General features: G+C 46.1%; 1 protein-coding gene across 1 annotated transcript in view; it reads right to left on the reverse strand.

Annotated features, from left to right (window-relative positions):
* Window positions 1-1,459, reverse strand: part of Terf1 (telomeric repeat binding factor 1) — a 45,653-nt gene extending 44,194 nt beyond the window's left edge. The window contains exon 1 of the mRNA XM_050142124.1: window positions 1,151-1,459. Within this exon, the coding sequence (XP_049998081.1) occupies window positions 1,151-1,421 (271 nt within the window). The 5' untranslated portion in view covers window positions 1,422-1,459. The remainder of the gene's footprint in view (window positions 1-1,150) is intronic.
* Between the last annotated feature and the right edge of the window lie 13,292 nt (window positions 1,460-14,751).

Here is a 14,751-nt window from a genome sequence, read left to right on the forward strand (position 1 = left end):
GGGCTGACGAGGGAGGGGGACTTGGTTGGGGAAGGGAGAGGGAAATGGGAGGCGGCGGTGGGGAAGAGACAGAAATCTTTAATAAATAAAAAAAAATTTCTATAGTCATCTGCTATAGTTTAGATCTGGAATACTTTCTTCTCAAGGCTTGGTCCACACACCTGTTAGAGACTCTAGACCTTTAAGCTTGATGCAGATTTTAGGTCACCCAAGGGGTCCTTTTAAGAAGGCTGTAGGACCTTTATTCCTGTATCTCTTACATCCTGGCATCAGTTTTGCTCCTTTGTAGCCGCCACCTTTGAAATCAGTTTGATCTCTCCCAGATACACTGCTCTTAACTTAAAACAGCAGGGGTAGTTGAAATTATGCCTCCTGTTTGAAAAATTGCCAGCTTGGGCATCATGATAAGCTGACTCTTCAGAGCTCCAGGCACAGAAACATCCAGAACTGCGCGAGACGTACCCCTTCTTTCTATGGGCCGACTAGGTCAGATATATGTTACAGCGACACAAAGCTAACATGCGCTGCACACGTAGGAACGAAACTGGAGTTCACGGTGACGTTTCCAACTCTACCCTGTCAGCGCAGGCCTATTCTCAACCACAGCATAGGGAAGTGACTTCGTTTCAGGACTTCATTTTCTACTTAAAGTTACCTACCCACGCCACGGCTCCAACTTTATCTGTGAGGAAACTTTCTTAAACACGGCTCTGGGGCAACCCTCTTAACCTACTAGCACCTCGGATTAACCAACACTTCTCTAGAAATAACGAGTATTATTATAGCTGGGATGCAGTCTGTCAGTATGGCTTGATGAGAATTTGCAATTAAATATTACATTTACACTATAAATACACCTGGTCATAGTAACGTTATCATCTCCGTCGTCGTCTGGCCAGGTCTGGCTTATTATCGCCAGGGGGTTTGCAAATTTACATAACTGTTCCCGGGAGGGGAGGGAACGAGACTGCTGCTCTAGGAACACCTGGGTGGCCGGGGCCAAAGGAGGCGGTGGGAACCCAAGTTCTCCATCTTCGCCCATTCGGTCCTGCGGTCAAGCCCGACAGGGACACGGAATGGGGGACCCCAGCTCACAGGAGCCGGTTTTGCGTGCGCCCCCCCCCCCCGGCCGTGCGCCGCCCGCACCCACCTTCCGCGCTGTCCCGAGTCCGGCGGAAGTCCTCGGAGCGGCCGTCGCGGAAGGCTCGGCACAAAGAGAAGCAGAGGAAGTCGAGCATCCAGCCGGCGGCCACGGCTTCGGCCTCGGCCACCAGCTCCGCGTTCTCCTCCTCCGGGACCTGCAGCTGGCGCTCGGGCAGCTCCGCGTCGCCTCCGGTCACCTCCTTCTCTGGACAGTCCGCATCTTCCCGGCCCGCACAGCCCAGCGCGTTCGGGGCCGCTGAGGCGACAGCCGCCGCCATGTTAACGCGAAGGCGCGCGCGGTGCCTCAGCGGGCGCCGGGCGCTAATTGGCTCGCGCTGGTGAGGAAGTCAGCCAATCGCATTGCTAGGTTGGGAGCCTGGGTCGAGCGTAGCTTCTGATTGGCTGAGACCTGCCAAATAGCCTGTCAGTCTGAGGCGGGGCTTTCCCTGTAGAGGAGCTGCTGGCGGTTACAACAGGGTAATTTTTAAAAAATGCGTGCGCAGTAGCGCCCGCCTTTAATCGCAGCTCTCAGGAGGCAGTGGCAGGCAGGTCTCTGTGAGTTCGAGGCCAGCCTGGTCTACAAGCGCTAGTTCCGGGGCAGGCCCCAAAGCTACAGAGAAACCCTGTCTCGAAAAGAAAAAAAATGCAATCTGCACATGAAGTCACCCACTTACTGTGTGATTACACAGATTCTGCCCTGAATGTTCATCTTACCGAAACCCGGGGCTTATTAAAACACAAACTGCAGGGTTCTGCTTTGGAGTTTTCTAGAGTTCTGGCTGGGGTCAGGGGTCAGGTCTAGTGAGTCCCCACTGATGCCGAGCCTGCTAGTCTGAGGACCGCTGCTATACAGTGTCCGCATTAACTGTGGGGGTGCATTTCCAGGAGGCTCCGGATTTACAATAGATCTTATGTGATAGTTACTAAATGTCCCTTATCATCATTGCTATTACTCTACTACTGATCCACAACAACACAAGTCCCTGAATGTTTATCTTGGTTTGGATGAAGATGGGTGATCAGGTTATTTTTCTTTTTAAGTATAGCAGATTCACTTAGTGAAGATTTACTGAACATGATTTGTGCACTGTCCGGTACCAAGGAAGCCAGGGACAAGTCTCATGCAGTATGAGTGGCTCCTCCCAGGGTTTCTCACCAGGCTGCAGTACCCTAGGCTGAACAGCTTTGGGCGGAGCCTTCACTGGGGAAACCCTTCCCCGCCTGAGCAGAGTTGTTACATTGGGGAAACCTTTCACTGAAGCAGGGCTGTAAGCAACTATGCTTAAGGTTACTTTGTGGCATTCCTTGGCTCCTGACTGCGAAGAACCCTTTCTGTCCTAGCGGCAATGATTACAGCCTTTGTTCATGAAGAACATAGATTTCTCCTATCCAGGGAATAGAGATAACTTATATTTAACCAAATATGAGCGCCAATGGCCTGAACACAGACTCAGGTTGCCTGATGTTCTACTGTGTGGAAGCAATGACATGAACTTTAATGGTCACAAAACAAAAGGTCATCCATGAGTCAACCCATTTACCAATCATTGGAGAAGACAGGCAAGAGATGGGTGTCAGGACATACAGGGTCCAGAAGCAGTCCTGCAAGGAGGATTCTGAGCACTGGGGGAACACTCCAAGAACACAAGCGTCTTGTGGCCTCACCTTCTTCAAAGCACAGAACTGTTTTTGGAATGCGTCTTTGTGCTGCTCCCAGGTGTAGGGCTGCTCCCAGGTGTGATAGGAGTGAGTTTAGTTCAGATTACTCATTATTGCTTGCTGCTGTTATTCAACCAATTTTTTTAACATTTATTTTTATTTATTTTTTATTAAAGATTTTTGTCTCTTCCCCACCGCCGCCTCCCCTTTCCCTCCCCTCCCCCAATCAAGTCCCCCTCCCTCGTCAGCCCAAAGAGCCATCAGGGTTCCCTGCCCTGTGGGAAGTCCAAGGATCACCCACCTCCATCCAGGTCTAGTAAGGTGAGCCTCCACGAAACTGCCTAGGCTCCCACGAAACCAATAGGTACAGTAGGATCAAAAACCCAATGCCATTGTTCTTGAGGTCTCAGTAGTGCTCATTGTCCGCTATGTTCAGCGAGACCTGTTTTAACCCAGGCTTTTTCAGACCCAGGCCAGCTGGCCTTGGTGAGTTCCCGATAGAACATCCCCATTGTCTCAGTGTATGGGTGCACCCCTCGTGGTCCTGAGTTCCTTGCTTGTGCTCTCTCTCCTTCTGCTCCTGATTTGGACCTTGAGATTTCAGTCTGGTGCTCCAATGTGGGACTCTGTCTCTGTCTCCTTTCATCGCCTGATGAAGGTTAATATTCAGGAGGATGCCTATATGATTTTCTTTGGGTTCTCCTTCTTATTTAGCTTCTCTAAGAACCTGAATTATAGGCTCAATGTCCTTTATTTATGGCTAGAAACCAAATAAACTCTCCTTTATGTGCCTCTATAAAGAAACGTATTTTTGACAGATATGACTTGTCCTCGTGATTGTATATAGCCTGAACTCATGAGAACTTTACTTAACTGACCTTTCTCAACCCTTAAAGTATAAATTGTCTGATTCCCCAAATAAAGTTGGCTATTGCATAAGACAATATCAATGGTGTTATGGTAAAAGTAAAATGCCGCAGGTCCCCGAGTGGCGACAGTGGGCAGCAGGCACGAGACCATGGCAGGACATGAAGGCAGCTGGTCCCAGGCAGGGAACTGCGCTGCGGGTGAGAGACAGATTCCTATTAGGCATGGCACACAGAGAAAGAGAATATTTATTTAGTGGGTTATGGAGGAGAAAAGGAAAGGGGGGAGGGGAGAAGGGAGACGAGGAGAGAGAGAGAGAGAGAGAGAGAGAGAGAGAGAGAGAGAGAGAGAAAGAGGAAGGAGAAGAAGTGGGGAGAAAGGAGAGAGGCAGTAGCTGCCTCTTCGGGAGACAGACAGAAAAGAAGAAACTCAGGTTGGAAGTGGAAGAAAGATCTGCTTGCCTTGGTGGGGGAGGGAGTGGGCAGGGCTTGTCTCTTAAAGGGACAGGACAGACCATTACAGAAACAAGTAAACAGGAAGTATTTGAGGCAGCTGTGATTGCAACATGACATAAAATCCTGTTTTGCAGTACTTTTTTGTAAGTAGAAGTAGCACACTAACATAGTGATAAAAATTGTACCAAGTAGAGTTACTTACACACCTATAATCCCAGCACTGGAGGTGGTAGAGGTAGATTTGTTGAGTGCCAGCCTGAGCTACTGATGAGGTAGGAGGGATGGTTAGAGCCACTTTTATATTCTGTGTTATAAGGACTTGCATGTACAGAGGAATTTACAAACCTATTATTATTGGCTTGACATGTACCTACAGTGAAACTTCTCTAGCCCAGATGCCCTTGGAGGAGTGTACAAGGTTGATGGTGGTAGACATTGTCTTAGACTCAGCATTTCAGTGAGTGCCTGAGCCCAGACGTCTATGGAATGATGGAAAGTGTGTAAAGGATGATGACAGGAGACATCCCATGTCTCAGAATGCGGCTGGCCACCTGACGGTAGGGACAAAACTGAGCTCCGAAATGACTGCCTGCTTCTGACAACTTGCCAGCTGAGTATTCTAGGAGATGAGATGGCAGGCAGTTTTAGAGTGTTAGCATGCTGCCTTCCCAGATTGCTGTCTGCCTGAATAATTCACATCTCATTGGCTTTTGTGGTGATGGGGATCAGGAACTCTGGTATTGGGGTTACACTGCACAGTGTGATCCTGTCCCTTTGAAACAAAAGGGTAACACAATGAATGCATAAAACGGTCACACTCTCAGTTGTCACCAAGTATTGTGGGCTATTTATTGTCTTTGATAAGCTTTTATGTGACCAGAAGGAGTGTCATCACAAATTCAGGAGTAATGCCCTCCTTGCATCATGTCATTGCCACGGTGACAGCACCAGGTCACAGAAAGTTTTCAGCTCCCTTATATTTCTAGAGTGACAAGCTCCCTCAACAGGCCCACCATTGGCTGAAATGTTTGCCGTGCATGGCAGCAAATGGAAGATTTGGGGACTTGTTCCCCATGAACATTTATTTTAATGCTGTAATTAGGAAAAAATACCTTCTGGTGTATGCTTTTAGCCACTCACTGATTACTCAATATTTTTTTTTAAAAAAATACATCTGCCCAAAGCAAAAGCGATAGCTTGTGTAAGTAAAAGAGAGAGATGGCGAACTCCTGGGAGCAAAAGGTTCCTACCTACTCCTCCCTCCCTGGCAGTATGGGAGTCGGAGGCCCCCTTTCTACTCTTCCTTCCTGGCACTAAACCAGCTCCTGCTCTTGTGATGAAGTTTCCCCTTGAATAGAAAACTGAAAACTGAGAGTGTAAGGTGTTGTGCCCAGATTAAGACCCAGAGAGAGAGAGCGTGAGAGAGAGAACAAAGCAACAATTAGCACATTAAAGCACAAAAGACTTTGACAAATTCCCAGGACAAGACACATAGTGATGCTTTCTCCCTCAGTGGAAGAAACCCAACCTCCCCCTCCACCACCAAGGCAGGTGGGGGTCTTCCTTCTGCTTCCAGTCCGAGTTCTTTCCTTTCAGTCTCTCTTCCAAAGAGGCAGCTTCTGCCTTGCTCCCTTCTCCCCACTTCTCCCCTTCCCTCCTCTCTATCTCTTTTTCTCCCTCCCTCTCTCTGCCTCTGTCTGCTCTTCCTTCTCCCCTTTCTCCTCCACAATCCACTAAATAAATACCCACTTTCTCTGCATGGTGTGCCATCTGTCTCAGTCTCTCACCCGCCATGCAGCTCCCTGCCTGGGACTCTCTTCCCCTCATGGTCCGCGGGCCACTCAGGGGCTTCCTGCCTGGGACCAGCTGCCTTCGTGGCCAGCTGTGGTCTCGTGCCCGCTGCCCACTTCTGCTACTCAGGGACCTGCGGCATGGTCTCAAGACCAGCTGCCCACTGCCACCACTTGGGGACCTGCAGCATTTTACTTAAACCATAACAGAGAGACCTATCTATGCCTAACACAGTAGCATGGTTTCTACTTAACAACCCAGCACCTCAGTTGCATATGTAATCTCTAAGTTTTTAGGAATCACATCTAAAAAGCTAAAAGAAATAAATTAATTTTAGAATCATAGTTTATTTGACTCAACCAATCCAAAGCAAATTATAGGATTGGGGATGGTGAAAAGGAAGAGACTGATTGTTGGGTACAAAGTTTCAGGTAGCTAGGATAAATGCTACCGTTCTATTGCACAGATGGCTGGGTATTTTTTAAGCTTCAGGTTTTCTTTTTCTTTCTTTCTTTCTTTCTTTCTTTCTTTCTTTCTTTCTTTCTTTCTTTCTTTCTTTCTTTTCCCCTTATTAAAAATAGATTCTCTCCTCACATAATAGATCCAGATCATGCTTTCCCCTCCTTCTACCCCTCCCAACCCCTCCTTAAGAACTCTCCCATCCAGTTAGACCCACTTTCTATCTCATTACAAAACAAACAGGCTTTTAAGGGATAATAATAAAATATAATTAACATAAAATGAAAACTTTCCCATTGGAGTTGGACAAGACATACAAATAAAAGCACAAACAGCCCAAGAGAAAGCGTTAGAATCGGCTTGCACACTCCCATAAAACACTAAACTGGAAGCCATAATATATGTGTCTAGAGGGCCTGGTGTAGGCCAGTGCAGGCCCTGTGCATGCTACTTCAGTCTCTGAGTTCATAAGAGCTTTGATTACATTTGTAATGACTTCAGCCACATAAGGCTGATACTTCCTGGTTCTAGAGGTCATGCAGGTGCAGGCAAGCACTCAGGCTGAAGTGCCTAACTGCCTTGGGGGATGTTAAAGGACCCCCGCATGACCCATGTGTGACATGGATTACATCATCCACATATGACTCAGCTAAGCCCTTGCACGCATGTGTGAGCCCCATTATCTGCATATGATGTAGCCTCATCAACCCCCTGTGCGCATGCGCTAGGCTGCTTTTTTAAAAGCTGGATGTGCCATCTTTCTCTCTCTCTGCACACTCACTGACTTCCCCAGGCCTGTACATGACCCCTCCAATAAACTCCTAAGTAGGTCTGTTGTATGTTCCGTGTTTCCTTCTCACTCATGCCAGGTAATTTAGACATTGACTTAGAGGTCCCTGCTTCCTTGGTGTCCTCCATCTGTTGTTGTTATTTTGGTTTGTTTTTGGATTTTGGACACAGGGTTTCTCTGTGTAGCCCTAGCTATCTTGGAACTCACTCTATAGATCAGACTGGCCTCAAACTCAAACTCAAACTCAAACTCAAACAAGATTTGCTTGCCTCTGCTTCCTGTGTGTGGGATTAAAAGCACCTAGTTGGCTTTTACGCTTCTTCTGCCTCGTCTTCTATGGGGTTCCCTGAACCCTGAGAGAATGGATTTTATTGTTGGAGCCCACAAGACTGTACAGTAAATGTACAGCTGACAGATTCATAAAGGTAGACCCACAAGTGTAAGACTTATGGGGCAGAGCTTTGTTCCCGTTTTGCAGAGCTTTGGGAACACTTGTCTTTTGGAAAAGTCACTGTCATATCTGTAAAAACCTTGTGAAGCCATGATTTTCCCCTCCAAAATGTGATTCATTCCCAGAACACTTCAGCAGTGTAACTTCTGCACGGGCCACAGGATGACCTTTCTCCATTCCCATACACCGTGAGACCTTCGAGTGATGTCATCCACTAACAGTCAAATTTACACAGAGTCAATCACACAAAATTACCTGTTAACAGACCACATAGAAAGTTCTATAGAAGAGCTAGGCAGTGGTGGCGCATGCTTTTAATCTCAGCACTCGGAAGGCAGAGGCAGGCGGATCTCTGTGAGTTCGAGGCCAGCCTGGTCTACAAGAGCTAGTTCCAGGACAGGAACCAAAAAGCTACGGAGAAACGCTGTCTCAAAAATCCAAATAAATAAATAAATAAATAAATAAATAAATAAATAAAAAAATAAAAAAAAATAAAAGACAGGCTCTGAGCAGGAAGACATCATACCCCCACTTTGCTAACAAACTATCCGGGAGTCCCCAAAACTGGTTGTCACAAAAGAGATTAGATGAGGAAAATGGGTGAATCCAGGATTCAGGGATGCTAGTAACTTTATCTAATGGTTTGGAATGTCAGGTGTTTCCCCTTGAATTCTGGTTCTTTCATGGGTCACGTCACCTGTTCTAGAGTGTTGCTTTGTCAGGTTCTACCTGCCCTTTTTGTGCTTTTGGTATGCATATTATCATTATCATTGTTGGAATTTTCCAACTGTCTGTAAAAACTAGAAACCTCACAGAGATCACCCCTTCTTCTCCTCTTCTTCTCCTTGCTACTTCTACTTCTTTCCTCTACTCTCCTTCTGCTTTCTTTTCCTTCTTCTCCCCCTTATTTTTTCTTATCCATGCCTCTTCACTTCTTTTTTTCCTTGCATGAAAAATAAAGACCATGCAAAGGCAATGTACTTGAGTTAATTTGTTTTATCCTCAGATTCTTGCCCACCATAGACATCCTATTCTGAGCCCTGAGGGGGTACTGAGGCTGGTAGTCAGGGCCCCCGATATTTGATGGAGACATTGTTGTGGGATAATCCCCAGAGAAGACTGTTCAGATATGGGTTAAGCCAATAGAAAGTCTGTATTAGCTGGCTTGCAACTACACTGGGTGTTCGGGATCCCAGTATAGAACAAGCCTATCTCAGGGTGGGCTTTTAAGCACAAAAACCATGTGTAGCCCAGGATTAAATTGAAATCCAGATTTTCTGCCTCAGCTTTCCGAGTATTTGGATTATACATGTGGACCACCATGTAGCACACAGGCCTCATGTTTTAATACTCCAATGAATATTAGGTTTCCACATGTGAGCTGGGGATGGGGAGGAGCCAACATTGTAGCATATTTCCAACATTGGTTGTATAAATAAGTGCCAGAAACTTTTCTAAGTGTGTTACATATATTTGCTTATTTAATTTTCAAAGCTAATGTTACAGGATAGATACATTTGTTAACCCAGGGCTTTATAAATCTGCTGCATAATGAAGATTACTGATTCACCCGAGGCCAATGAGTTAGCTAGTTAGTAGACCAAGGGCCCAGGACTCTGACTCTATATTTCTTTCTTTCTTCTTCTGAAGTGCTGGGAGATACAGGCAGTGGTTACAAACCAGAGTCAACTTTCTCCATTCTTTAAAAATTGATCTCCAAATTCTATTTTTCTCTAAAGAATTAAATCCCAAATTGCCCATGTGCAGCAACCTTTGCAAATAAGTCATGAGAACACGAAGCAGGGCTGCCAGAGCCTCCCATTTAACGACTAACGGTGTCACAACTTATTAAGTTATTCCTCCTTACACAGAATTGTTTCAGCTGGAAAAGAATAATATTTTGTCTCAGGAGCATGTTAACTGAAATTATTTGTAACTTAGGTCACAGTCACCAGAGTCATTAACACATCTTAGTTTTCTTATGATAGAGGTTATGGAGGTTTACTGTGAAGGGCATGCTCAAATTCTGTTCAATTAATTTTTTAGGAGAGAGGTATTGCCAGCACCCTTTTGAGTTATTGGGAGGAGCTTGGGGAAGCTCGGCAGCACAGGTGATGGGCTTGTAGAGTTCTATGTGTGCTTCCTAGGACTCGATAGGACATCGTCATAGCAGTAACAGAGAAGGGACTCTGAATTTGTAGTTTCTGTTCCTCATGAACAGCCTTGATTTCCTGCTCTGGAAAATAGAGGTCACCGTAGGGGTAATGTAAGGATTGAAATTTAGGACAAAGGAAACACTTTGACTGGTCTCTGGCATCAGGACCCAGCAGTGTGGCTTCTCTACTGATTTTCCCTTTCTTTTGGCTTTCTGAGAATTTTGCACAGAATCTTCTTGTAAAGATTGTCTGACCTTTGTTGTGATGGGCTGTTGAGGACCAGCCTCAGCAAAATCACCTCTTGCCAGGATAAAAGTATGGGAATTGAAGAAATTTAAGTAAAGACTATGAAGACACATAAAAATAACAGGACAGAAACCATAGAAACTATCTGGAGGGCATTCCAGTGACTGAAATCCTGAAAATTACCCATATTTATTTTTCCATAGCTTTTATACTCCAAATAAATGGGGAGAGAAGGTAACAACATAATTTATGAACACGATACAAAGGATAACTCATACAGCTAATTGCTTTATCACTCTGAGACGTCAAATCATTAGCTTTCTGTTGTCTAGTGAAGGTACTCTAGGTCACGTATCCTGAAGACCACCCCTCCCCAGGTGATCTCATAGTTACAAAAGAAGGGGCAGAGGTACATGTTAAAATAGGTTTTTCATTTGCTTTTTGATTTTTTTGTTTATGGTAAAATAAATAACTTTTATTGGTTACTTAAAAATCCTAACATGGAATTCTGAAGATGGCCCAGATGTGGAGAGGCAGAGGGTCATTGCAGGATATAGCAAGGTCTTATGGAAACATTTTGGAAGAGACCAAAACCATGACAGCATTTTGTCCTTTCGTCAAGGTTTCTAGGAAGGTTTTCTAAGAAGAAGTTGCAGGAGGAATGTGGTTATGACTATGTATAATTAAGGGCATTGCTGAGCCTGTGAGGCTGTTCTCTACCACATCCTGTCAAACAATAAGAGCTTCTTCAGGCCAACTTGCAGAAACAGATTTTTCCATAATGATCAACCAGACCACATTTTTTACAGCAGCAACCACTTAAGTGAGCATACCCCTTGTCCAATCCATATTTTCTTTGTTTAAGCCTAAATTTCCTGCCAGCAATTAGAAGATGGGTGAAAATATTTGCTTCCACAGTCCCTGCATCACTATGCTGATTAAAACCCTCTCCCTGCCTTTATGCCATTACTTTCGTTTCTTTCCTGTGAGATGGATGGCCATATCTAACAGGTTGGAAGTATAGTGATTCAGCCACACAGCATGGCTGACAATTCTGGGTTCTAGGACCACGAACATGTGGCCAAGCCCTCAGGCAAAAGTGCCTATTGACCCTGGGAGATCTTAAAGGGCCCTGCATGACCCATGTGCAGCATGGCTGTATCACCTACGTCTGATGCAACTGCAGGAGCCCTTGCATGTATGCGTGAGCTCCGTCATCTGTGTATGATGTAACCATGTCATCCCCCTGTGTGCATGTGCTAGGCAGCCTTTAAAAGCTGGATGAGCCATCTTCAAGCTCTCTCTCTGCACACTGGTGGACCTTACCAGGCCTGTACATCCCCTCCCCCAATAAACTCCTAAGCAGGTTTGTTGCATGTTCTGTGTTCCCTTCTCACTCATGAGAGGTAATTTCATTGGTGCTGTGAGACTCGGGAGGCTCTCCTGTTCCTCTTCCGGGGTCAGGATCCAGAACCAGGCATTTTTCCACAACAACTGCAAGTTCCATCTGCCTGAGTGTGACCTCTATGTACACCACCAGCTTCAGTTGGTGAGTTTCCCCATTCTGGTCAGCTTAACCATTTCTCTGAACCTGAGGAATTCACTGTTGAGCTCCCAGAAATCTGGTGTTCCTAGAAATGAAGGACAACCTCCAACCACGGTCTTCATCACTATAGTGAGTCCTTTGCTGACTTTTATCTCTGCATTGCTAAAATCATGATTGGACAAGCCAGGGTTGGTCCGCTCGCCTTGGATTTTTCTTTTTCTTTTTCCTTTCCTTTTTCTTTTCTTGTCTTTTGGACCACTCGTCAGTGGTCCCCACCATGAGAGACTGCTTGGAGCGGCCTCCAGCCTCTCTGGCTTCTGAGTCGCCCAGACCACAGCCAGTCAGGCTTCAGCACCCAGCCTGTAGATAGAGGATGCTCTTCTACAGGCCCTGCAGTATTCGCTGCCATTTCACACCCTGCCTAGAGAGGGGAGACGTCTCCCTATAAGCCTTGTGGTGTTGCTGTTCTTATGGGTTTTCATGGTTTCAGCTACAGGTAGCAAGCCATCAAAGACCATCAGTCCAGCCTCTCCCTGGGATGCCTTTTAGAGGCCCTAAAACCCCAGGCCTTAATGCCCTACTTACAGATTCCCACACTTGTCCATCTTTGTTCAAAAAATGGCCTTGTTACAATTAAGATAACAATTTAAAGTGGCCGCCTAATGGCACCTTTGGGCCAGATATTCTATGGGAGCTTTCTAACTACTGTCAGCACACAGGCAAATGGAAGGAGTTTTCTTATATCTAAGCCTTTTACTATGTATGCTCTAAGACTAAGCCTTCTGTCCTTGCAAGTTGTTCACCTGCTCACCTGTTCCTGGCTATGCCATCTGAGCCGGAAGAATACTCCACTTCTGCTCTGGACCCAGCTAACAAACCCCCACCTTTTCAACCTCAGCGGGCAGCTACTCCTGCTCCTTCAGCTCCTGCTCTGGATCCCACTAAGGAACCCACATCTTCCCAACCTCAGCAGACAGATACTTTTGTTGACTTGTTGCCTGCATCCCCGCCTCCCTCTGCTCTCACCTGCGCTGTGCAGGCTTCACTGCCCTCTTCAGCTCTCCCTCCCCCGCCCACTAACTACTTCATCAGCCCTGTTGGATCATTCCTCCTCTCCAGTGCCTGGCCAGAGCAGCCGCCTGGCTCTGGCACCCACTTTTACCCCTCCACTCACATGCTCACATGCTGCTGTGGAACCCAACCCTGACCAAGCCAAGCTGGTTGCAGTTCTCCCATTGCTAGAGGTGGCCTGCGTAGATGGATTGGTTAAGGTATACATCCCTTTCTCCCTCTCAGAACTCTCGCATATAGAACAAAAACTGGGATCCTATATATCTAATTCTACCTCTTTCATAAAGCAATTCCAATACATTACCCAGTTTTATAATCTCACCTTTCATGATATCTATATGATCCTATCTAATAACCTATTTCCTGGAGATCACAAGTGAGTTTGGGAGCAGGCCAGACTACATGCAGACAATATTCACCAAACACATGTGACACACCCTCCAGGGGCAGAGGCAGTCCCAGTGCAAGAGCCTCACTGGGATTATATTACTCCCAATGGGATTTTAGCTAGGGACCGGTTTTTGACTTGCCTCTTGGCAGGGCTCTGTAAGGCTGCCCTCAAGCCAGTAAACTATAAGAGGTCATTCAAGATATGAAGGAAAATCCTTCTGCATTTTTGGAACCCCTCACTAAAGCCCTGTTACAATATACTAACTTAGATCCAGAAACCACAGAAGGCAGACTCATGACTCATTTTTTTTCTCAGTGTTACCCTGACAGTAAGGCTAAACTTCAAACTTTTAGAGAAAGACCCCTTGACCCCGCAGGCAGAAGTCTTAGAGTTGGCTTTTAAAGTGTATCATGTGAGAAATGACAAAGCCCGCAGTCACTGTCATGTACTAAGCATGGCCTCCACCCGATCTGTACTGTCTGTGCTACTCCCTTGCCCCCCTGGGACCCGAGAACTGCCAGGCCCACGTTTCAAATGTGGTAGAGCTGGTCACTGGGGGCCAGAGCATGCCCTAATCCTCATCTTGGTCCCACAAGACCTTGTCCAAGATGCCATAGGAAAGGACATTGGGCAGTTGATTGTCCTTGTACACATTGAGACATCAAACCCAGAAAATTCCCAAGTTGGCCTTCCAGATCTGGCTATAGATGAATGAGGTTGTCCAGGCTCCTTTGACCTGAACACAACCATCATCTGTAACAGGGAGCCATGGGTAAACATCACAGTATCATGACGGCCCATCTCCTTTCTCTTGGACACCGGAGACACATACTCAGTACTCATGGATTTCTGGGGGGCCTACCTCTTCTTCTAGTTCCCCTGTCGTCGGGGTAGGGGGACAGCCTTATCTACCTCAGCAGACCCCACCAATTAACTGTGTTTTTAGGGGTATTTATCTCACTTATTCATTTTTAATCATGCCAACCTGCCCAGTACCTTTTATGGGAAGAGATTATTTTTAGGAAAAGTAGGAGCTTACATTTCATTTGCTTTTTCCATTCACCTTATCCCAGACTCGCCAATAGCTCCACTCCTCCTCCTTTTAGCCTCCCAACCTCCCAGCTCCAATGTGTCTTTTCCTCTACCAGCCTCTCAGGTGGACCCCCAAGTCTGGGACACCCAAAAACCTCTCTGTTGATAAACACCATTCCCCCATTGTTGTCCAATTATAAGATTCTACTAAGTACATTACCCAAGCTCAGTACCCCTCTCCCTCCAGAGCCTTAGGGGACATAAGCCTATTAACTCTGTCCTTCTAAGAACAAAGCTACTTTCCCCACCTCTTCTCCCTCTAACATTCCTATATTTGCTGTAAAAAACATAAGGGAACCTATCTCCTGGTTCAAGACCTCTGGCTCATTAACTCCATATGGTCCCTCTTCATCCTGTAGTGCCTGATCCTTACACACTTCTCTCCACTACCCCTCCAGGAACCTCCCACTTCTCAGTTCTAGATCTTAAGGATGCTTTTTTTCTCTATTCCTCTCAGCTGTCAATCTCAAAATATCTTTGCCTTCACCTGGACTGACTCTGACACTCACCTCTCCACATAGCTCACATGGACCATCCTTCCCCAGGGATTCCGGGACAGCCCACACCTATTTGGTCAGGCTTTAGCTTCTGATCTACTCTTACTGTCTTTCCCTAAGTCTAAACTGATAATATA

Source organism: Alexandromys fortis, unplaced genomic scaffold (assembly GCF_014885135.2).
Source record: "Alexandromys fortis isolate MF-2015 unplaced genomic scaffold, M_Fortis_MF-2015_v1.1 scaffold_41, whole genome shotgun sequence".
NCBI classification, from domain to species: domain Eukaryota; kingdom Metazoa; phylum Chordata; class Mammalia; order Rodentia; family Cricetidae; genus Alexandromys; species Alexandromys fortis.